Below are 25,098 nucleotides of genomic sequence, written 5' to 3'. Positions count from 1 at the left end.
GCTCCTTTATCTCTTTGCAATAACTTAGCCTAGGAAGACCTGAGGCCTGAGCTGGGAGGTCCTCATTTCGGGTCCAAGCAGGCATTTGAGCTAAACAGGAAGGAATGAAGGTTCATTCGCTTGGCCTCGGCCTCAGTCATGATTTCTGATTAGCCTGTGCTTCTCTGATGAGATCTGAAAGCACCTTGACTAGTTTATCCTTCCTCTCATTCCAGGAATTTTTTTAGTTCGGTATTTTCAAAAGTTTCTTTCTTTTAAATTCACTTGACTCAGGCTAGGAGGCTGCCTTCACCAGTTCATGGTTTCCCTGGCAACCAGCTGAAGGAACCATTCAAGTCCGTCCACAATGACCTTAATGAAAATGATGTAACAGGACTTAAAATAGGTGTCCCTTCTCTAGAGCACAGCCGGATCCCTCAAGCTGTCTCTGAAGGAAGTCCTCCCTCGGCCTTGCAGATGCTGCACATGTCATTTCCCCCCAGATTCCTCTGTCTCAGTAAAAGGCTGTCTTCCTACGGGGGAACCTACTCGGTCTCCTTGTCTGGAAAACGGGGAGTATAGGAACAGTCCCACTTATCTCATAGGACTGGTTCAAGAATAAGATGGTGAGGTGAAGAAGGTGCTTGGCATGTCATAAAGGGGCACATGGTGTGGGTTACCCACGCCTGCTGAGACCAGGCAGGGGATGTGAATGAGAGAGCTGGAGACCAGGTGTTAGAAAAGTTCCAGTCCCAGTCACATCCCAGTGAGAATTGGCAACTGATACCAGAAGACATCATCTAGCTTGTGACCTGCGGAGATGGAAGGCCCGGGCTCACCTGAAGGAAGCAACTGCCACTTAATTTCAGCCAGTTGTTTTTTGCGACTAGGGGGCCAGTGTTACCGATTCTTCTGATTTCATTTTTGAAGAACAACCAGAAACCCAAAGCCCTGAAAAACATCCCCGAATTTTTTAATTTTGGCAATGAACTCATAGGAAACACACACAGGCACACATGCATTGAGTGAAACATGTACCATGTATCTGTTGTCTAGAGGCAACCTATAGGCTGCCGCTTTGAGACCTTTGCTGGAGGATGTTCTTAGAGCTATTTGTAAATCTGGGATGAGCTAGGTACTGACCTCTGCCTTATAGTCTTGCCACAGAAAACAGCTTACACTCAGATTTACAGATATGTTTTTGTTTATTTAGATATATCGACGTCTTCGGGAATGCAGCTACAGCCTAGAGTTCCAGGTATGGGACTCCTCCTCCCAGATACTGAAAACCCAACCCACAGTAGGCCTTCCCCAAATGTCCGGCCCCTCGTGGGCACCATAACCACAGCCCTCTTTGAGCTCATTCACATGACAGAGTGGTCCGCTGTCCTCACTGGCCAGCTCCGAATGGGCACACATCTAGGGTCCATAGTCGAAACCTTATTGTATTGGCCTTCTAAAAGTGTTTTTGTGGACTCTGAAGCACTATTCCCAGTTTGTCTGCCTTGGGAGTTAGGTCCATTTTAACCATTCCCACCGCCCCCCTAGAAACTATTCTCTCCAGGTGAGCTTACCTTTACACATCTCCTTGGGATATGGCTCTGCTTTTCCAGTCACAGGCCCCACTTCAGAGTCAGGCCTATTGTAACATTTGTGGGGATTGGGCTAGCGTCCAAATGGAGGCCATAGACCACATGTCTGAGTGTTCAAACATTATAAAGTAAGTTTATGAACTGTTAAATAAACCATATTCCATCCTCCTATCTTGGCAAATATATCTCCTGTCAGTGCCATCCGGGCACAGACCACCAGGAACATACATGTAAGGGAACAAAGTTGGGTGGATTGACTCATAGCATGAGTGGGAGACACCACCCCCCATGGGGAACCAAGGGACATCTCAGTCAGTGTCAGCAAGAGCCTAGTGGAGATCTTGGCATATGATGGGTGATTGGGGGAGAGTTCAAGAAGGCATAGCTTTGCTTTGGGTTAATGGATGGTCTAAAGTAGTGAGGGTAGTGGGGGTATCTTAACATAGCCGCTAAGAGCTGTGACTGGTAAAAGATAAACAACAAAACCAACAGTCTTGGGGCACCTGGGTGGCTCAGTCGGTGAAGCATCTGCCTTCAGCTCAGGTCATGATCTCAGAGTCCTGGGATCGAGCCCCTCATGGGGCTCCTTACCCAGCAGGGGTCTGCTTCTCCCTCTCCCTCTGTCTCCCTCCTCCCCACTTGTGCTCTCTCTCTGCACTATCTCTCTCTCAAATAAATAAATAAAATCTTAAAAACAACCTCCCCTCCAAACCCCAACAGTCTCATTAGCCAGGGTATGGGGATAGTGATCATGCTGTGGTTTGAATACAGTTCTCAATTTTTTTTTTGATTTATTTATTTTTAGAGACAGAGAGAGAATGTCAACCAGATTCCTGAGAGTGGAGCCTGACCTGGGGCTTGATCTCACAACCCTGAGATCATGACCTGAGTTGAAATCAAGAGTTGGATGCTTAACCAACTGAGCCACCCAGGCATCCCAATAATGTTCTTGATCTGGTCTGTGTTCACACACGAGTACAAAGAGGTCTTGGTTTTCTCTTGCTCTCTCGTGGTCACAGTGCGGCCTATCTGCTGCTTGTGTTCTGTCAGACTGTTTATGCTCAGTTGGAGGACAGCCCCGCTCACCTGGGTGCCAAGGCCAGTTCCTGCTGATACCAAGCCCAGCTTATGGGGCTATACTGCCTTTCTCTTTCCCTTCTCATTTCTCCCTCAACAAGGAGGACCAGGTTTGAATGTAGACATCCCAGACTCCTCAGGGGCCTGGGCCAGAACGGGTCAGGGGAGTGGAGACATCTCTACTGGCTTCTTCCCATAATCTGTCTTCTGCTGTAAAAGGAAGGGCACTCAGGACCCTGCACATCCCATCTCAGACATGCAGACTGACCCATGGCCATCACTTGGGCCTAGCCAACTGCATCCTGGCAGCGAGATGCATCCCCAGGAGGATGAACTCAGAGAAGACGCCCCCCAGGCCTAGAAAGCAGGGTCCCAGAAATTCCAGGGTCCTAGGTATCTGGAATATAATCTAGCCATTGGCTCTAGGGGGGTTCATTCCCTCATTCCTGTAGACTTCTCACCTCATGGGGAAGGACATGGTCAGAAGAGGGTCAGAAGGGAGCCCACTTGCCCAGATCTCAGAGGGTCTGCCTCTAATTGTTGACTCTCTGCCTTGACCCATTCATTAAAGTGACCTCCCTTGGCCAGCAAGACTTTGTTCGGCTCCCAGTCTCTTTTAGCTGGTCTGGTTCCATTTTGTGCCATCGTGTGAAACAGTCACACAGTGCACACACCCAAACGGATGGGCAAGGTGAAAACCACTCAATGTTGAAAGCTATTTCTAGTTCCTGAATTTTTTTTCAAAGAAAGATAGAAATATATACAAAGCTGCTTAAAATTAATGTTTGTGTAAATAGCCTAACTCTGGAGGAGTGAAAATATGTCCCTACTGTGCCAAGATTGGCAAAAGTGCAGTGATTGGTGGTGGGTCACATTTCCTGAGAAGCTAAACTAACCAGTTTACTAATTCTATCTTCCTTTAAATGTTTTGGCTTTTAGATTAGAAACAGAGTTAACATTTTCCAGAACTAGTTTTTATAGTATATTTTGGTTCTCATCTGAGAATATTTGGCTTTCCTCTTTCAGTTCTTACTTCTTGAAAGAGGAAAGTCTTTCCTTATTATTCTAGTAAGTAAGAAACGTGACCTCTGTTTTTTGTGCTCCAAGAACCCTCCTTCAGGAAATAATGGCATCAGGTGGTGAGACTTTAGGAGGTAGGAATGAAAGGTTTGTAAAAGCAGGCACTGAGGGGTTGCAAGTATAAATGTTAGTGTACAGCTGACTCCCTGAGAAAGGACATCCTGGGTCACCTTTCAAGTATTTCCTGGCATGGAAACCCCATATCTTCAAACACAAAAATCAGAAAATCACAGTCCTTATCTGTTTGGGCCCATTTATAGGAGAGTCTTTTTATTGCCTGGAATTGTATATTTTTACATTTCTTAGATTTCTACAAAATAATATTTGTGCCTTCTTTCAAGTATAATATTATTTATTAAAGTTGCTTTTTAAAAATTTAAGTTCAATTAATGAACATATACTGTATTATTGGTTTCAGATGAAGAGTTCAGGATTCCTCACCTTGCCATTAGTCATGGTTAGCAAAGCTTCTGAGGGCTCTATGTGTGTATTTCCTTCCTTGATTTTCTTCCACCTTCCCTTCCTTCCATGAGTGTGATCAATAATGAGGGTAGGGCACATGGATGGCTCAAGGGTTGAGCTGCCTTTGGCTCAGGTCATGATCCCAGGGTCGTGGGATTGAGTCCTGCATTGGGCTCCTCACAGGGAGCCTGCTTCTCCCCCTGCCTGTGTCTCTGCCTCTCTGTGTGTCTCTCATGAATAGATAAATAAAATCTTAAAAAAAAATGAAGAGGGTAGGTATGGGGTCGAACTTTCCATTGAATGCTAAGCCTATCATTTGCTAACTGAGTGATCATGTACCTCAGTTGGACCTTCCCTCCCCCCATAAATAGAGGAAGAAACACTAGTTACTTTATAAGGTTGTGAAGACAATATGAATGGTGCTCAGGATGATGTCTGGCACACAGTAAGCATTGGATACATATAAACATTGATTTTTTTCCCCCCACAGTATTTAATAAGTGCCCAGTATTGATAAAGCACTGTGTTAAATGGTGAGGACAGGTTAATGAGGCAGATGCATTCCTTATTCTCCGGGAGCTCACAGTATAGAGATGGGAGACTGGTGAGTAAATAAGTGGGCATCATAGGATGGGATTTGAGATTGCCATAAGGGGTGACCAGGAGGAGCCCCTAACCCAGTTCTGAGAAGTCAGGGAAGGCTTTCCAGGGCTGATGTCTCTGCTCTCACCAAAAGAGTGAGTAGGAATCAACAAGGTGATGTGGGTTCTGACAAGGCCTTCCAAGCAGTGGGAACAGCATGTGCAAAGTTCCAGAGGCAAGAGACACCAGGGCAGCTGCGCTGCTACCATCCAACCTCCGCAAGTCACTGATACAATGAAGAAGACTGAAAAGAAATGAACCAACTTAATTTTTCTGCATCTTTATTCTTTTGAGTCATTCTGTTTCTCAGAGGTCCCAAATGGAGCCTAGAATGATTGCATCTTGTGTGAAGTGGCCAATGTGATGTTGCTTCTTTGATCTATCTTCAGATGGTGCTTGGCTCACCTCCTCCTTTACCTGTGCTCCACCATTGGCTATGGGTCTTGTTCAGGATTCTCTCTCTCTGGATTTACCCCTTCCAGGCAATATATGCTTTAGCTTCTTTTGGCCTTTTAAACTTCATCTGTTGTTTTAGGTTCAGTTTCTCTCCATTTTATGACATCTTAGATTTCCCTCCCATTTTTTCCTATGGTTCCTCATGCCTTCAACTGATAGCCACTCTAAAGCCTTATCAATTCATTTTATTTTTCTGTTCCATCAGTCGCTAAAACATTCACGTTTTTTAATCTCCAAAATGGTCATTGGTCTTTTCTTTCACACGAATCATCCCCCTTGCTAGATTTTGCTAGGATTTAGCTAATTTTTAAGGTGCTCTTGGCCAACATCAAAGTTGACATTACAATAAAAATGTCACATGCTTTTGAAGAACATGCTTTGCTGAGCTTAAATAAATAATTTCTATTGGGTATTTCAATGGGGCTCTAGATACTCAGATACTCGAAATGAACAGCTCATTCCTTTCTGCTGACATGCAGCATCTCTAGGCCAATTAATTTTTTAGAGTGATATTCGTATTGTGTTTATGATTTAAAAAATGTATCCTTAACTTCAGAGACATGCATATTGAAATGATGTGATGTCTGGGATTGGCTTCAAAATAATTCTTTTTGGTGGGATCCATAAAGAAACAAGATTGGCCATGCTAGTTGGAATTGGGCATCTATATTAAAAGATATGAAGTACTATACTCCATATTTTTGTGTATATTGGAAACTTATCATGATAAAATATTCAAAACATTCTTAAGTTATTTGAGACTGGCTCAAAACTACCTATGTCTTATATCTTAGAAAACCATCACTTTTAATCCTAATTTTGATATCTCCACCTACCATACTTCCCAACGGTGATAACGGAAGTTAACAGATTTTGTACACTTTTAATGTGCTCTATACTTTACTGAATGAATGAGAACACCATTTCATTTAGTTCTTGTTAAAAACCTACAAGGAGGGGACATCCAGGTGGCTCAGTGGTTGAACATCTGCCTTTGGCTCAGGTTATGATCCTGGAGTCCTGCTTCTCCTTCAGCCTATGTCTCTGTCTCTCTCTCTCTCTGTGTCTCTCATGAATAAATAAATAAAATCTTAAAAAAAACCCCTACAAGGTGGGTACTCTTATTGTCTGCATTTTACAGATTAGATTTCAAGCATTTTGGCGCTCTGCCCAGTGTCACACAATAATATGTGACATGGCAGGAATCAAGTCATCTCCAGGAGCCTGTGCTCTCACTCGCTGTGCTCTGTGGCCAGGTGGTCTTGGAGTCATAAAGGAGCATGTGAAGAGGAAGTTGGAGATGTTGACTAGTAAGCTGGCAGTGTGAATTTTTTTTAAAGATTTATTTATTTATTTTAGAGAGAGATAGAGAACTAACACGTGAGTATGGGAGGGGCAGAGAGAGAGGGAGAGAGAGAATCTCGAGCAGACTTGCTGAGAGCAGAGCCTGACGTGGGGCTCGATCCCACAACTCTGAGATCATGACTTGAGCTGAAACCAAGAGTCGGATGCATAACGACTGAGCCACCCAGGTGCCCCAGCAGTGTGAATACCAAGGGTGTGGGATTTGTCACTCTTCTGGGAATTTTTATTCCTATGCCCTGTCACTCGCGTTAGCTAGAACAAAGTGCAGTTCATTCCTTTCTGCTGACATGCAGCATCTCTAGGCCAATTAATTTTTTCAGAGTGATATTAGTATCATGTTTATGATTTTTAAAATGTGTCTTTAACTTTGAAGACATACATATGGAAATGATGTGATGTCTGGGATCGGCTTCAAAATAATTCCTTTCAGTGGGGTCTATAAAGAAACAAGATGGTGTTCGTTCTACTATATACTCTATATTTTTGTGTATATTGGAAACTTGTCATGATAAAATGTTAAAAACCTTCCTGAGTTATTTCACTAGACTTCTGTGGTGCTTTCATTGTTCCCCAACTTCCCTGGTGAATTATATTTCATTTTCTTTATTAGAGGTTCATATAAAGACTACCAGTCTTTTAAGAGAGGCATTTATTCAGGCAGCTTCCTTGTGGACTTTGCTTTCACTTTTTCACTTTTTTAAAAAGAAGTTGGTTATTATAATCTATATTTTCCTTAATCCTCCACCCATCCATTTTCTTGTTAAATCAGAATTTGACTGCTGACACCATCTTTTTCCCCATGGGTCTCTTCTCTTCAATTCTCTAAGACACTTCTCTTTACAAATAGATTTTGTTTGTGCAGTTAATTATGACATGACTTTTGGTACATTTTCTGGCAGGAAGCCTTTTTCAGAAGGACTGTAGTGCTCCAAGTTTTAGATGAATGTTAATTCTTTTTCACTATTATGAGACCCAAGTGATAGGATGTGTCTTCTCTCTGAAACAGACTTACATTAAATAAGTTTTATTTAAACAGAGCTCAGGGGTGTTGTATGCAACTGATGAATCCTTGAACTCTACCTCTGAAACTTATAATACACTCTATGTTCATTAATTGAATTTAAATAAAATAAAAGGAAAACAAAGAAAAAACAAACAGAGCTCAAGTTGAGTAGCCATTTTGCCTATCTATTTGTGCTTCATTCACTAGTTTATCTATATAAAGTTTTTAATTCCTACACATCTTGAGTATTAATACAGAGCAATTTACTGTCTTAAATACTAATGTTTTTGTAGAGACTTTATAAAGTATTATTTTAAAAAATTGTGTGATGCCAAAACTGAATTTGGAAGCATAGACAACATTGGGCAAATTATATTCTTTAGGGATTATGGAGTTCCAATTTCTTTGTATATAGTGTGCACTAAAAATTATGATTAGGAGGAGGGAATTTATTCATTCATTCATTCACTCAATAAATATTTATTGAGGGCCTAGTATGTGCAAATATTCTTCCAAGTGTAGGGATACTTTGCCAAACAGATGAATTTCCCTGCTCTCTTGTAGCTTTTATTCTAGCAGAGGGGGCAGGTAACAAAGAAAATAAAGTTTATTCAGAGAGTATTAGACAGTAACTAGTGGGCAGAACCAAAATAGGGCGGGGAAGAGGAAGCATGGGTTGCAGAGTTAAAAGGGCAGGCAGGAAAGACTTCTCTAAAAGGTGGCTTTTGGGTGAAAACTGAGAGAAAACAGAGGTTCACCTCAGGCTGACTTGGGGCCAGAGCAGGATGCAGGAGCTGCCTGTCTGGGGTCCCAACAGCAATCCATCTCTTTTTTTTTTTTAATTTAATTTATTTATTCATGAGACACACACAGGCAGAGGGAGACACAGGCAGAGGGAGAAGCAGACTCCCTGCGGGGAGCCCGATGTAGGACTCTATCCTGGAACCCGGGGATCATGACCTGAGCCAAAGACAGACGCTCAACCACTGAGCCACCCAGGGGTCTCCCCCTATTTTTTTTAAGTACACCAAAAAACGTTGAGTCAAGTGAAAAGCAATAAATGGGGCAATAAAAACAACACTGAAAACAAAATATTTTCCAATGGAAGCATGAGAACATGAATATAAGGTTTTGGCACCATCTTCCTGTGATTACTTTGGGTATTACTGGCTTACAAATCACATATTCCAAAAAAACCAAAAAAACAAAAAACAAACAAACAAACAAACAAACAAAAAACCCACATATTCCTGTAATTACGTAGCTGTGACAGTGGCAGTGTAGCTGGGACGGGGCCATGTGAGGGAGAAAGGCAGGCAGTGGGCCACTGGGACCCCAGCACAGGATTTTAGGGATGGGGTCAGGTGAGGATTTGGCTCTTACTCTAAGATAAATAAGACTTAACCCTTCAACACAATTACTCCAACTGGTGGTGTTAAGATTGTTGGAGGGCCAGGCATGGTTGACCCTTTCAGTTTCCAAAATAGTAATTAAGGTGAGAGGAGGATGGTGAGAAGTGGTTGCACTCTGCGTGCATTTTTGGGAGTAGGGCTGACGTTATTTGCTGGTGGGTGGGATGCAGGGAGGGAGCAAGAGAGGAGTCAGGGATGCCACTAGGGTATTTGGCCAGAGGAGTCACCATTCTGAGCCAGGAAGGCCTGGACAGCAGTAGCTTTGAGGACGATCAGGAGACTGGTTTGGACATGTTAAATTGGAGAGATCTGCCGGACATCCAAGTGGAGAGGTCAATCAGATCTATGGTTTATAGTTCGGGGGGGTGGTGGGGGAGCAGAAACTGGATTGGTTAAAAATTTGGGAGTCGCTTTTGCCGCTACTGGCTTCTAGAATGTTTATAAATTAAATGAGGGCCCCCAGATAAAAATCTCAGAAACATCTTTCATAGCCTCTGTTAATTGCCCAAAATCCTATTGTTTAGAATCGAAAAAGGATGGAAAAGGAAAAAAAAAAAAAAAAAAAAAGAGGAAAAAGAGGAAAGAAAAGGCCTTTGGCACCAGACAGGCCTGTTGGAATCCAGCCCTACTGCATGATGTGGCTGGGTGACCTGGAGCTACTTACTCCACTTCTCTGAGCATCTCCTTTAGAAAAGCAGCAACTAGGCTGCCCGTCTGTAGAGTGGTGTGACGCTAAAATCTGATAATGGCTAAACTTGTCCAGAGCGGAGAGGTGCTGACTGACCTTAGCTGTTCCCCCTGATACTGACTGCTTAAACGGTATTTATGGCCAAGTGGCTCACCAGCGATGAGGAGGCTAACCCCAGGGAGGGGGCAAGGCACTGTGGTGTGAGGAGGGTGCTCCAGGGGGGGTGGGAGGGGAGAGCTGGGCCTCCCGCTCCCCACACTCTGCGCACTGCGTTGCCATGTCCCACCATGTCATGTGTTCAGGTGGATTCTTTCCCATTTTGTGTAGCTTGGCTATTTAAGTGTAGGGACTTGGCAAAATGTTTTTGGCATTTTAAATATTTAAAATTATCCATGGTTTCTAGGGAAATCCCAAAGGCATGAGAGGTTTTGCCTGCAGAGATGAGTCCTGAATGTTGATGAGCACCTTCCTTCAGGAACTGGGATATGGCAGGGCCAGCCGGCAGTGGTGAAGGATTACTGTCAGGACCCTGGAACCCTGTGAATTTAATAAGATCTCTTTAGCGGCCACCAATAAAATCTCCTATTAATGTAAAAAGCACTGCATTTTGTTTTCCTTACATCGGCTTGAAGTGTAGCAGTCTTGAGTCTCTAAGTGGCATGGTTGTTGACTGAGTCTGCACAGTGGAAGCGGGTGGAGAGTGGGGGTGTGTTTACCCCAACCCCCAGAGTAGTTCTTTCTCTGATGACATCCCTCTATTGGCAGAATCACACAAGTCCTGTCACTCTGACTGCTTCTCAGCCTCTTTCTCGAGCTCCGGAAACACCATGTACTCTGAACCTAGAAGAGCCTCCCTCCCATCCTACCCTCTCCGGATGGGATGTCCCAAATGGTGGAGTTCTTACTCTGCTTATTTATTTATTTTAATTTAATTTTATTTCAATTCAATTAATTAACACATAGTGTGTTATTAGTTTCAGAGGTAGAGTTCAGTGACTCAACAGTTGCATACAACACCCAGTGCTCATTACCTCACGTGTCCTCCTTAATGCCTGTCACCCAGTTACCCCACATCCCACCTCAGTTTGTTTCCTAGAGTTAAGAGTCTCTTACGGTTTGTCTCCCTCTCTGATTTTGTCCTATTTTACTTTTCCTTTCCTTCCCCAATGATCTTCTGTTTTGTTACTTAAATTCCACATATGAGTGAGATCATGTGATAATTGTCTTTCTCTGATTGACTTATTTCACTTAGCATAATACCCTCTAGTTCCATCCATGTCCTTGCAAATGGCAAGATTTCATTTTTTGATGGGTGAGTAATATTCCATTGTATATCTATACTACATCTTCTTTACCCATTCATCTGTTTTTCTTGAAATTTTTTTATTGAAGTTCAATTTGCCAACATATAGCATAACACCCAGTGCTCATCCCACCAAGTGCCCCCCTCAGTGCCCATCACCCAGTCACCCCAACCTCCCGCCCACCTCCCTTTCCACTACCCTTTGTTCGTTTCCCAGAGTTAGGTGTCTCTCAGGTTTTGTCACCTTCACTGATATTTTCACTCATTTTCTCTCCTTTCCCTTTATTCCCTTTCTCTAATTTTTATATTCCCCAAATGAATGAGACCATATAATGTTTGTCCTTTTCCGATTGACTTATTTCACTCAGCATAATACCCTCCAGGTCCATCCACATCAAAGCAAATGGTGGGTATTTGTTGTTTCTAATAGCTGAGGAATATTCCATTGTATCCATAGACCACAGCTTCTTTATCCATCATCTGTCGATGGACACCGAGGCTCCTTACACAGTTTGGCTATTGTGGACATTGCTGCTAGAAACATTGGGGTGCAGGTGTCCCGGCATTTCATTGCATCTGTATCTTTGGTGTAAATCCCCAGCAGTACAATTGCTGGGTAGTAGGGCAGATCTATTTTTACCTCTTTGAGGACCCTCCACACAGTTTTCCAGAGTGGCTGCACCAGGTCACATTCCCACCAACAGTGCAAGAGGGTTCCCTTTTCTCCACATCCTCTCCAACATGTGTTGTTTCCTGTCTTGTTAGTTTTCCCCATTCTCACTGGTGTGAGGTGGGATCTCATTGTGGTTTTGATCTGTGTTTCCCTGATGGCCAGTGATGCGGAGCATTTTCTCATGTGCTTGTTGGCCATGTCTACGTCTTCTTCTGTGAGATTTCTGTTCATGTCTTTTGCCCATTTCATGATTGGATTGTTTGTTTCTTTGCTGTTGAGTTTAAAAAGTTCTTTCTAGATCTTGGATACTAGCCCTTTGTCTGATACGTCATTTGAAAATATCTTCTCCCATTCTGCAGGTTGTCTTTTAGTTTTGTTGACTGTTTATTTTGCTGTGCAGAAGCTTTTGATCTTGATGAAGTCCCAATAATTTATTTTTGCTTTTGTTTCTCTTGTCTTCACGGATGTATCTTGCAAGAAGTTGCTGTGGCCTACCCATTCATCTGTTGATGGATATCTGGCTCGCTCCAGAGTTTGGCTATTGTGGACATTGCTGCTATGAATATTGGGGTGCAGTTCCCTTCTGGTTCACTGTGTTTGTGTCCTTTGGGTAAATACCTAATAGTGCAATTGCTGAGTGGAAGGGTAGCTCTATTTTTAATTTTTTGAGAGACCTCCATACTGTTCTCCAGAGTGGCTGCACCAGCTTGCATTCCCACCAACAGTGTCAGAGGGCTCTCCTTTCTCTGCATCCTCATTAACATTTGTTGTTTCCTGACTTGCTTATTTTAGCCATTTTGACTGGTGTGAGGAGGTATCTCATTGTGGTTTTGATTTATATTTCTGATGCCGAGTGACGCAGAGCATTTTTGCATGTGTCTTTTGGCCACATGTAGGTCTTCTTTGGAGAAATGTCTGTTCATGTCTTCTGCCCATTTCGCAACTGAATTTTTTTTTTTTTTGAGTGTTGAGTTTGATAAGTTCTTTATGGATCTTGGATGCTAGCTCTTTATCTGATAAGGCATTTACAAATATTTTCTCCCATTCTTAAGGTTGTCTTTTAGTTTTGTTGATTGTTTCTTTTGCTGTGCAGAAGCTTTTTATCTTGATGAAGTCCCAGTAGTTCATTTTTGCTTTTGTTTCCCTTGCCTTTGTTTAACAACACTGTGTGCCCAGATCCCCACCAACCCCCTGAGTGACCCGAGGAAAGGATGGTTTTTTCTTTGGACGTTTTCCCTGTCTTTTTGGAGGGCCCATACTCTAAAGCTGTGGTCTGCATGGACAGCGCTGTGTGCCCAGAGAAATCTGTGTCTTGTTCTACTGAATCCTACAATCAAATGTCCCACAGGTCATGTGACAGTTTCGTCGCAGTTGACTGACTATGGGACATGATCTCTGGAGACTCAGTGGTTATTTTCTTTGGGGCTCTAGCACTGTACCAGGGGAGGCACATTGATGATTTAAAAAAGACATTTTTAAAATAAAATCTTAAAAAAAAAAACAAATAAAAAGACATTTAAAAAAAAATCATGATTACCTTTTCTGACTATAAAAGTAATGTTTTCGCATCTAGGCAGATTGGGGTTTTCTGAGTCCTAAAACGTATACAATGTAGGGCTAGATGTTTAAGGAAAAGAATAATAAATTATGAATATAGAATTACTAGTGACTACATTTTAAAGGGGCCTCTGCAAGTGAGGAGCCTGAAGTTCACACTTGGTGTCACTTTGAATCTGCCCCTGCGGCTCCCTCCAGAAAATTGAGAAGCCAACCCACTTTCGACCCCACTTCCCCAGAAGGTGTGTTAACAGTTTTTTGTTTTGAAATAACAGCCTTATTGAGATATAGCTCACGTACCATACAATTCACCTAAACGTATACAATTTAGTGGCTTTTTGTGTATTCACAGTTTTGCAACCATCGCCACACTCCTTTTTAGAACATTTTTATCACCCTCAAAAGAAACCTTGTACCCATTAGCAGTCACTAGCCGCTTCCCCCAACATACCTGGGCTGAGGCAACCACTAATTTACTTTTTATCTTGGTAGATTTGACTGTTCTAGGCATTTGCTATAAATGGAATCATATAATACGTTGTCTTTTGTGGCTGGCTTCTTTCACTTAGCATAATGTTTTCAAGACTCATCCATGCTGTAGCATGTATCGAAACTGCGTTTTTTATTGTTTAATAATATTCCATCATATGGACATACTGTATTTTTTATCAGTTGGTGGGTTAATTCTTTAAATCCCCTAGAGACACCACTGATGAAGTTCTTAAAGAAGGGGAAAATCCAGCCTTTTAAATGCTATCCTTAGCCTTCCCTCTGCAGCTTCTTCACTTTCTTCCCCCTTCTCCAGATTCTGGAAATTAAGAAAGTGTCAGAGCTGGTGAATAGGAGTCCTTATTATCACTGTGACAAATGTTACCTGGAGTTGGCAGCTCATGGCCCCAAGACAGGCCCTGCCTGTGGGGATGATCTGGGAAGCAACTGTGGATGGGATTTGCCCAAGGGCCTGGGCCAGCCCCACACCATCTCTGGGTGGCTACAGTCTCCTTTGATGTGCTGGATGAGTCCTAATTCTGGGAAGATGAGGAAGACCAGCCAGAGGAATGCTTGACAGGAAGGTGGCTTGCAGTTGGGCTGCCTCTTCGGCTCCACTGTTGAATCTCAAATTTAACTCCCTGGCCAGGGGGCTGGGGTGGGGAGTCAAGCCTAGCCTGGAGCTCAGGGCTCACTGGAGGGCGCTGGCACTATTAGTACAAGGTCCATGGACCACAGGTTGCTGACTCTTAGACTGCCTCCCAGACCTGAAAGACTCTTGGGCGCTTCTGGGCAGCTGACTTCTTGCTGAGGAGCATAGAAAAGGTTTTCCTCTACTCTCTTAGTGCTACCTATGTATTTGTCCTTGAGGCTAACTCAGGAAATGCTGCCCCAGCCAACTGCTCTGTCCCAGGGAATCCCTGGTGTGCTGGACAAATCCTGAGCACAGCCTTAGCCAGTTGCTGAACAAACTCGGGTAAACTTTGTCACAGGAGAAGCCAATAATTCAAGAGATGGTGATTTGGAAAAGAAAAAGGGAGACCTTTATTTGGGCAGCAGGGGAGGTGGCAGGCTAAAACCTTAACAACCAACTCCTCCATCTGCAAGACAGACACTAGGGTTTTTTAGGGAGAGGCCCAGGGGTCCATGCAAGAGAGCAGGCGGGGGGTGGGGGTGGGGGGCGGCACATGATCATGGGTAGGGGGCCGGGTGTGGTCGATGAGTGATCACGGGTGAGGGAGGGGACATCTGGAGTGTGGTCTTTTAGGTAATTCCTGCCTCTGCCAGGGATTTTCTGGCCTGGTCATTATAAAACATCTTTGTCAGTGCTCAAGAAGGTGCAATAAGAAATAAGTGCAATGGTTTCAGCTACAGCATGAGTTAAGTAGGCTTGTCTATTTCTGGTTTGGACTGTTGAGGTCTAGAGTTGAGTAAGAGGGCTCACCGACAGTAGGTCTGGGCCTGAGAAATAAATTAACCAAAGACAGATTAGCAGGAGAAAAACATACATATTTCATTTTATATTCATATTTTACGTGGTAGGGGAGCCTTCAGAGGAAAGACATGAAGACCCAAAGATGTAGCAATTCAACGAAGAATGATAAATCATGGAGCTGGGCCAAGACAAAGGTTTGGGTTAGGGGCGATAAATTGTGGGAAAATGACTGGAAATATGTGAGGGAACCTAATGGGTGATAAGGATTATTTTAGTGGGTTTGTTGGTACAGATTCTTTTCAGTGTTGACTCCCAGTCTCTGGTGGTAAGAACGTTCTCTTCCTGGGACATGGAGGGCACTTTTCTCATGGGAAATTGTGTCCTGATTTTAGGTAGAAAGGATCAGGTCACAGAGGCCTTCCTGCACCTGTGGTTTCTCAAGTGTCTCCAGCTCAAAATAATCAGTATGCCAAAGTGGCATATAATGGGGTAGCATCTCCTGATCCCCTACGTTACCAAGGAAGGCTGTGGACACTGTAGAGAACTGCGTGCCTACTACATGCCAGTCACAATTCTGGGCTCTGAGAAAGAGCAGAGTGACGGTCAATTTTATGTATCACCTTGACTGGTCTAAGGGATGCCCAGATAGCTGGCAAAACATTGCATCTGGGTGTGTCTGTGAGGGTGTTTCCAGAAGAGATTAACATTTGAATGGGTAGACTGAATAGAGATGATTGTCCTTGCCAATGTGAATGGGCATTACCCAAAATCTGTGAGTCTGAATAGAACAAAAGGGCAGAGGAAGGGTGAATTTTCTCTCGACTTGAGCTGAGATATCCATCTTTTCCTCTTCAGACATAGGCTTTCCTGGGCCTTTAGACTCCGACTGGGATTTACACCATTAATCCTCTGGTTCTCTGGATTTAGAACTCATATTGGGACTTACACCATGGGCTGCCCTGGTTCCCAGGCCTTTGGGTTTGGACTGGAACTATACCACCAGCTTCCCTGGGCCTCCAGAAATGCAGACAGAAGATGGTGGCACTTGTCAGCGTCCATAGTTGTGTGAGCCCATCCGTCATGGTAATTTCTTTCTGTATAATTTATATGTATCCTACTGCATCTGTTTCTATGGAGAACCCTGGCTAATACAAGTAGTAAACAGACCAACCAAAAATCTTTGCCCTCAAGGAGTTAATCTCTTCACGGGAGGGACAGTCAACAAAATAAAAAATATAGAATATTGGAAGTGACAAACACTATGGAGGAAAAGAAAAGAAAATAACAACAAAAAATAGTGTGTGGAAATGTGAGGTAATAAAATTCCAAATAGGATTCTCAGGAGAGGCCTTACTGAGAAAGTAATATTCAAGCAAAGAAATGAAAGAATAAGCTCAGTGCATTTCTGCAGGAGGTATTTCATGCAGAGAGACAGCAAGTGCAAAGGCCCTGAGGTAGGAACATGCCTGGTGTGTTTAAGGAACAGAGGGGGCCAGTGTAGCATGAAGAGTAAAGGGGAGAGTGGTAGGAAATGAGGACCAACAAGTAGCAGGGGCCAGAGCGCACAGGCATCTCAGGTCATTCAGAGGACCCCAGCTTTCACTCTTTTAGCCATTGGAGGATTTTCAGCAGTGGGGTGTCATCTGATCTGAGTTTTTTAAAGGATCACTGCAGTATGAGGAGTAGAGTGCTGGGAGCACAGGCAGGAGCAGAGGGAACTATGCTAAGGCTACTGAAAAAATCTGGGAAAGAGGATAATTGCTCTGAGTAGGGTAGTAGCAGTGGGAGTGCTTGGGAGTGGTCAGATTTAAAGACTATATTTAAAGGAAAGGAAACAGGGATTTGTTGATTTATTGGATATGGGGTTTGAGGAAAAAAAAAAAAAGATTCATGTAACAGCAAAGCTTGGGGCTGGCCAACTAGACTAAGAATGGCCAAGGGTAGAGAAAAGTCACGGTGCAGCAGGTTTGGCAGGGATGTAAGGACCAGCATGGGTGCAGTTCAGGTTTGGATGGATTACCTTTGAGACATCTGTTGGGCATGCACATAAAGTGTTGAATAAACAGATAAGTCTGTGACTGGAGTTCAGGCGAGAAATGTGTGGGCTGGAGAGGTAAATTTGGGAGTCTGCAGCATTTATAAATATATACATATATTTTTCATTTATAGATTTGTAAAGCTACCAGAATGATTGAGCTCGCCCGGGGGGTTAAGAGTTGGTAAGAATAAAAGGGATTGTCTCTGGGGCACCCCAATAGTAGGAGGTGGGGAGATATGAAGGGACCAGAGGAGACCTGAGAGCTGCGAGTGAGCTCTAGGCACACCTGGAGAGCATGAAGTTCCAGAAGCCAAGAAGAGTGTTTCTAAGTGGAAGGAAGGATCAGCAGAGTCAAATATAGAGAACCCAGAGAAGAGCAGGTCTGGGCGCCAACCACTGGGTTTACACTGTGAGGTCACTGGTGACAAGATGAGCTTGAGTGCGAGGATGCAAACGTCTTATTATAGTTGGTCTACCAGGGAGTAAGAGGAAAGGAATTAGGGGTGGAGAATGTAGACAACTTGTTTGAAGAGTTTAACCATATAAGGAAGGAGAGACGTGGAGCCAGGGCTGTACGGGAAATGGGGTTGAGAGGGTTTCTAAGTGGGAAGAGGTAGCTGTTCACTGCTGATGGGAATGACTCAGTGGAGAGACCCTGATGCCTTAGAAGAGAGGGAGGATGGCTGGAGCTGGACCCACGGGTGGCATAGGCACTGCTAGGGTCTGCCTGTGTCTCCCCCCATGGCTTCCACATGCTGAAATCCTAATGCCCCCATGTGCTGGTATTAGGAGGTAGGGCTTCGGGGAGGTATTAGGTCAGAAGGATGGAGGCCTCATGAATGGGATTAGTGTTCTTTTGGAAGAGATCCCATGGAGCTTCCCCACCCTTTCCACCACGTTAGGATACAGAGAGAACTTGGCAACCCAGAAGAGGGTTCTTACCAGAACCTGATCTTGCTGGCGCCCTGATCTTGGACTTCAGCCTCCAGGACTCTGCACAACACACTTCTGCTGTTGATAAGCCCCTGGTGTGTGGAATTTTGTGATAGCAGCCCGAATGGCCTAGGATGGGCAGGGAGTGTGATCCTTAGGCAGGAGCGGACAATTCTGTGGTAACAGAAGGGTGTGGATACAGTCGGGGAGATCCGGGAGGTGTCTCTGGAGGGTTTTAGGTGTCTCCCTAAAACAGGATCACCAGGCAAGGGTGAGGGGTTGGCTGGAGAGGGAAGGAGGCCGGGGAGGAGCGAGGACGGTGGGAGAGGCATGGGGGAGCATGGTTGGATGGCCGGTCACGCAGAGGACCCATGGGAGCATTGTGATCATCCTCGTGTGTGCTTTTCTCCAGGTCAACTGCGGTTTTCAGGTAGGGAGAGAGTGGGTTTTATCAAGATGGGAGACTTGTCAACTGAGATTACTTAAAAGAGAGGGAAGGTAGTTGATAAAGTACGTGTGAGGGAGCGATCTTGATTGAAAGTAGATTTTAATGATCGGCCATGGGATTTAATAAAGGTAAAGGAATGAGTGCATGTGAGGACAGAGCAATGGAAAAAAAGGGTAAGATCAATGGATTTTAAACTTAAATGCAGATACTAAAAATGTAGTAGTGTTCTTCTGTTTGTTTTGGGCACTTGGAGCAATCAGCACGGACGGAGAAGTGTGGACTTTGGAACCACACAGGTATGAGTTCAGCTTTTCAGCTCAATACTTAAGGGAGCCTAACCAAGTCTCATTTCTTCATCTGTAAAACAAGAAGCTCATTCTTCCCTCACCAGGGTTATGTGAGGTGTAATTTGGAAGACGCCTGTGAAGGGCTGCAGTGGGTGGCGCTCTCCCATGGGGGTCCTAGTATCCACTCCAGTTGGGCTGGATGCCCCCCATTCCTTGTGAAACAAGCTCCCTCGTCCTGGCCAGCCAGCAGTGAAAATATGCAAATGGTTATTTGAATCATTGAAGAAGTTAAATTATTATTCACATCAATAATTATTCATTGTTAGCTGATAAGAGAGTGATTGATGAGAAGCTAGTTTTAAAATAATAAAAAGAAGTGTAAGGAGAAGGAAAAGGATATAAGGGGCCAAAAAAAAAAAAAAAAAAAAAAAAGACCAGAAGGAAAATAGAAGTTCAAAGGAGATAGAAGTTAATGAAGAGGGGAGAGGTGTTGAGAAACCCAGATATAGCTTTGCCCCAGGATGCGCTAGTAAGAAAGTCTGGTCAGTAATTTCTGCCACTGGATTTTCCCTGGGCTTTATCTTCGGGACCTCCCTCCATTTAGCCTGAATGGATGAGAGGCAGGAATGAGGCAACAGGGCTGTTCATCAGGTGTTGGGCTTTATTCCGATGTGGGGGATAATGGATTTAACCTGAAGATGAGGTCTCTCTTAACTAAAAGGGCGGAGGGGGGGTGGTGGAAATGCTGGCACAGCAGGGAGTTGTTTGCTCTGGAGGCATTTGTGGTTTGAATGTAGTAGGTAGGCAGGTGTAGATTAGATTAGCACCTGGATCTCCCCCCACCCCCACCCCAGTCCACAGCAGAGAGGTATGGGTGGCATACTTGCGGGGGGCAGAGGGCTGGGCTGGGGGGGCAGTGAGTGAGCACTGATTGGCAGTGCTTGTCCTCTGATGTATTTGGAATCACTTAGTTTGGTTCTGTCACTGTTCCTTTTTTCCTTCTTCCTCCTTTGTCCCTGGTTTCCTTCAGGGCCTGGGCACAGCGAGCCTCTTGAGGCCCTGAGTAGATCTCCCAAAAGATGAAGCACGCCAAGGAGTATGGTAGGGATGCTGGTGACAATCCGGGGCGGCAGAGGCAGCAGCAGCGTTCCATAACCACAGGAAGATTGGCCCACGTCACCCCCTCGTCAATCCACCTGCCGAGCCCTCCTTGTCCCCTTGTCACCCTCCCCGCCCAGCTAGAAGTAGATGCCTGGGTCCCTGCAGTCTGATGTTCCTACATCTGGCGGACTACAGTACTTCTGGTCCTGTTCTGCAATCACTGGCTCATCTCCTCCACCCCCGGCAGGGACTGCTCTGGACTTAACTCTGTGTCTCTGGAACTTAGCCCACTGCCTGTCACTTGGGTCAAGTCTGTTTCAGGTTTGCCTAGAACCAGAAGGGCTCTCTGGTCTGTACCAGGTTCATGAAATCTCCCCATTTACAGTAACACTTATCTTTTAAAAATGATGCTTTCCAGGGCCTCTCAAGTTTGAAGACAACGGGAATGTTTACCAGGGACGATGTAACAGCATGAGGTCATTTCCCTGGGGGACATGTACCAGTGCCCCTGGTTACATTCTTTTGTCTCAGCCCAGAGGTCACCCACAGCTTTGGTGAGCAGTTCTCATACACTTCCGAGCTGGTCACCGTCCTTAGTGGCTCCCAGGGGATCTCTCGTTGGTGTAACTTCTTCCCCTTAAGTGTGGGATGGACTTAGTGACTTATTTCTAATGCATAGAACCCAACAAAAGTGATGGGATGTCACTTCTGAGGTTAGGTTACCAATACTGTGACGTCGATCACGCTCGCCCTCTCTCGCTCTCTTCCAGGGAAGCCTGCTGCTGTGCCGTGAGCTGCCCTAAGTGAGGGCCCACATGGCAAGGACCTCCAGGAGACCTTTGACCAACAGCTAGCAAGGACCTGAAGCCCTCAGCCCTTCAAGCTGTGAGCAACTGAATCCTGTCAACAACCACCTGTGTGAGCCTGGAAGCCAGTTTGGGGGCTTTTGGGTGCCTGGGACTCCAGCTGAAACCTTACTGTGCTCTTATAAGACACCTGAGCAGAGTCCCCCAGCTAAGCTGGGCCTGGATTCCCGGCCCACAGACACTGGGATATAACAAATGCGTGTTTTTAGTTTGTTTTTAAGATATTGTTTATTTATTTGAAGAGAGAGATCATGAGCAGGGGGAGAGGGAAAAGCAGACTCCCCACTGAGCAGGGAGCCCGATGCTGGTCATGGGATCATGACCTAAGTTGAAGGCAGGTGCTTAACCGACTGAGCCACCCGGCTGCCCCCAAATGTCTGTTGTTTTAAACCACTGAATTTTGGGGAAATCTGTGGTGCTGCCATAGGTAACTAACCCAACTCACTTGTCTATTTAGCTCGAGCACCTGCTTCTCCCTGACCGAGGGCCTTCTCTGGCCACAGGAATATGCTCAGCCACAAAAGTGCAGCCCAGAAGCGTCCTGGAGTCCATGTCTCCGGGAGATGTCAACCAACGACTTATGGAAGTCAATGGACAGATGTTCCAGCTGCCTAATTCTTGGGGGGCCATGCTAAGTGTTCCACACAGTCCCTCCGAGGAACCCCCCCCCCCCCCCCCCCAGGGAACTAGGCCATCGTCCCCACAGAGGTAACCCATTCACTGAAACAGACTTTACTGGCTTTCTTCCCTTCCCGGTCTTACTTCACCTACTGCTTACGCTGCTCCGGGGATCACCACCCACACAAACCACTAGCACCCAGATCCTTTTGCAGGATCTATATTTGGAGGAGCCGAAACTCAGATAAAGCCTCTAACAACCTCCAAAAGTTGTGTTCAGTCTCACTACTTAAGGCAGTGACGGATCTCCTCGAGCTCAGGGTGAGTCGAAGCAGGATTCTCTTGAGCACTTCCTCAACACTTTACATCTCTCTTCTCATTTCATAAATCTGCATGGTTCTAGGAGTCCGGGGACTTGGGACAACGACAGCCATGAACGATGCAGGTTTTGGAGCAAATAGTGAAGCTGTGCAGTTGGCCCCAAAGGATCCTGTGGAGGCTGATGCCAAAAGGGACAGATTGGCTGGTGCTCTCTCCTCCTCTCTGCCGAGTCCTCTATCGGCTATTCCACCGCCACCTTGGAGCCAGCCACAGACCTGCCACCCAGCTGTACTGCCTACCAAAAATTGGACTTTTTTTTTCCTCAAGTCATTTCCAGGCTTCTTTCTTGTGGGCTATATAAAAAATGAACTTACTGGCAGGATCATGTAACCTAAGCAAAGGTTGAAAATACTTTCTGGAAGGAGCTGATGGGGAATGCGTGGAGGAAACATTTGGAATCCGTTGCTTCTTTTAAAATAGTGACTGGGTATAACCCTAGCCCGGCGGTTCTCAGTTGGGAGTGACTGTGTCCCCCTCCCTCAGGACATCGGGTAATATACGGAGACACTTTTGATTGTCACTACTTGGGAGGAGACAGGTAGTAGGCAGAGGCCAGGGATGCTGCTAAACACCTTGCGATATACTGGACAGCACCACTGCAAAGGATTGTCCAGGCCTAGGTGCCAGCAGCGCCAAGACCAAGAAACCCTAAACGCTACATCAACCTCTGAAAATAAAAGAGGGAGAGTTTCTACCCAATGCTGTTGACAAATGAAATCACTTTAGAAGTTAAAGAACAAAGTTTTTTTTAAAAGGGCAGAAGCCAAGAAGCCTGTTGTCTTTTGGGGAGGCAGAGATCGGTGGTTAATGGCATGGCTGTAAAGTCAAGTGGGTGTGAGCTGGATGCCAGGGTCTGTACTTTCTTGCTCTGTGACCTTGAGCAAATGACTTGACCTCCCTAAGCTTCGGTGTCCTTGCTTATAAAATGTGCTAGCCTCCTTGATTTGTGATAATTAAGTGAGGGGGGCACGTGAAGCATGTGGCAGCAAGCACAGCATTCAGTAGGCACCCACTACGGGTACACGCGGCTGATATTATGGATTTGCTTGTGACCACCACAATGGCACCACAATGGCAAGTGAGGCAATGACGTCAGTCAAATGAATTTGTTGGTTTCCCAGTGCATATCAGAGTTATGATTATGCCATTTTGTAGTCTCCTAAGTGTGCAATAGTATTAGATCTAAAAAAAACAAAAACAAAAACAGAACGACGTAAAAACCTTAACTAAAAAGTGAGCAAATGCTTTAGAAAAGTGGCCTGGATGGATGTGCTCGACACAAGGTCGCTACACACTTTCAATGTGTAAATCATGCAGTATCTGCAAAGTGGAATAAAATGAGGTATGCTAGGGAATCCTTGGGTGGCTCAGCGGTTTAGTGGCTGCCTTTGGCCCAGGGCGTGATCCTGGGGTCCTGGGATCGAGTCCCACATCAGGGTCCCTGCATGGAGCCTGCTTCTCCCTCTGCCTGTGTCTCTGCCTCTCTCTCTCTCTCTGTGTCTCTCATGAATAAATAAATAAAATCTCTTAAAAAAATAAATAAAATGAGATATGCTATAACTGGAGGCAAGGTAGGAGCCTGTGGGAAGGAGCCCGGGCCTGGAATCAAACCCGGAGCGGTGAGCAAAGGGAGTGCTCCATTCCCCCAAATGATTCAGTACCAGGATGGAATCCTCTGTGAAATCCTGCGTGTGAGATCATCACCACGTCTTCCCTACCACCCAGAATTTTGCTGTCTGAATTCCTGCTGGTTTTGGTTTGCATTTTTCAAGATTTATTTCTCGAATGTAAATAAACAATCGTGGTTGGGGCCTGTGGAGGCCTTCACACAAATGCAAGCATTCTCACCAGGAGCTGTAGCTCAGACAAGGAGGCTGCAGAGCTTGCCGCTCACCCCGTCCTCCCCGGCGCTGCTTAGGAGGACGCGTCGGGTTACCTCAGGAAAACAGCCTGCACAAATAAAGCAGCCCAAGACAAATAAACACTGACCTTTCTTGGTCTCATATCCAAGGCCTGAGGCCTCAGGAGGAAAATGAGTCCTCACAGGCAGGGAGGTCTCCTAGATGCATCTGGTAGCTGGCTCCCGAGAAGGACACACACACAGACACACACACACACACACACACAGGAGTGGGGTCATGGGGGTGACGAAGAGGGAAGGAGGGGGAGAGAATGTGCACACAGGAGGGCAGTCGTATAGTCTTGTATAATCTAATCTTGGGGATGACATCCCATCACTTTTGCCAAGTTCTTTCTCATCAGAAGCAAGTCACTAAGTCCAGGCCACACTCCAGGGCAGGGATCCCACAAGGGCACAAACGCCAGGAGCCATTGTAAGACCAGCTCACCTCGGGTGTCAGACGGACACACAGCCCTGGCCATGCCCGCAGGGACTTGCGTGGCCGCCTATTGGGGAGCTTCTGGGCTGACTTACATTTTCAGAGGATTTACATGGGCGAGAAAGAGTAGTTATGGCCTGGAGGGCCTGGAAACTGTACCCAGGAATATGAAGACTCTATAACCCATTCATCTGGCCCATTTTTTTTTTAAGATTTTATTTATTTGAGAGAAAGAGAGAGAGAGCAAGTGGGATGGGGGGAGCAGCAGAGAGAGAAGGAGAAGCAGACTCCCCGCTGAGCAGGGAGCCTGATGTGGGGACTCCACCCCAGGACCCCGGGATCACGGCCTGAGCTGAAGGCAGCCGCTCAAGCACCCAGATCCCCCATCTGGCCCGTTTTATCTCAAAGCTACTGTACTAGACTAGTTTCCCACAGCTGCTGTAGTAAATGCCCACAAACTTGGTGACTTAAAGCAATGTGGATGGAGTCTTAGAGTTCTGGAAGCCAGGAGTCTGAAATGAGTTTCAATGGGCTACAGTCAAGTTATTGGCAAGGCTGGTTCCTTCTGGAAGCTCTCGAGAAGAATCTGTTTCCTTGCCTTTCCACCTTCCAGAGGCTGTCTGTGTTCCTTGGCTGGTGGCCCTTCCACGTCTTATCAGGACCCTGTGAGCACATTAGCCCAGGATGGGCCCCCGCGGGGAAGAGCCTTAATATAATCACAATTACAGTCTTTCCACCTTTAAAGGTACATTCACACATCCTGAGGATCAGGGCTTGGGGATCCTCCGGGGCCAGTCTTCAGCCTGCCAAGCTGACACAACTGAAATAGCTAATTAACGGGTCTCACTGTCACCATCCAGCGCTACGACTGTTC

At 45.3% G+C, this 25,098-nt stretch overlaps 1 protein-coding gene across 1 annotated transcript in view; it reads left to right on the top strand.

Annotated features, from left to right (window-relative positions):
* Positions 1-24,006, top strand: part of LOC144288027 (uncharacterized) — a 60,604-nt gene extending 36,598 nt beyond the window's left edge. Inside the window, exon 5 of the mRNA XM_077855608.1 lies at positions 20,791-24,006. Coding sequence (XP_077711734.1) covers positions 20,791-20,823 — 33 coding nt within the window. The 3' untranslated portion in view covers positions 20,824-24,006. The remainder of the gene's footprint in view (positions 1-20,790) is intronic.
* Positions 24,007-25,098: the final 1,092 nt, after the last annotated feature.

The sequence above is a fragment of the Canis aureus genome, chromosome 17 (assembly GCF_053574225.1).
Source record: "Canis aureus isolate CA01 chromosome 17, VMU_Caureus_v.1.0, whole genome shotgun sequence".
NCBI lineage: Eukaryota > Metazoa > Chordata > Mammalia > Carnivora > Canidae > Canis > Canis aureus.
Note: the sequence above shows the minus strand (reverse complement) of the source record. Positions and strands in the feature narration are given on the sequence as shown.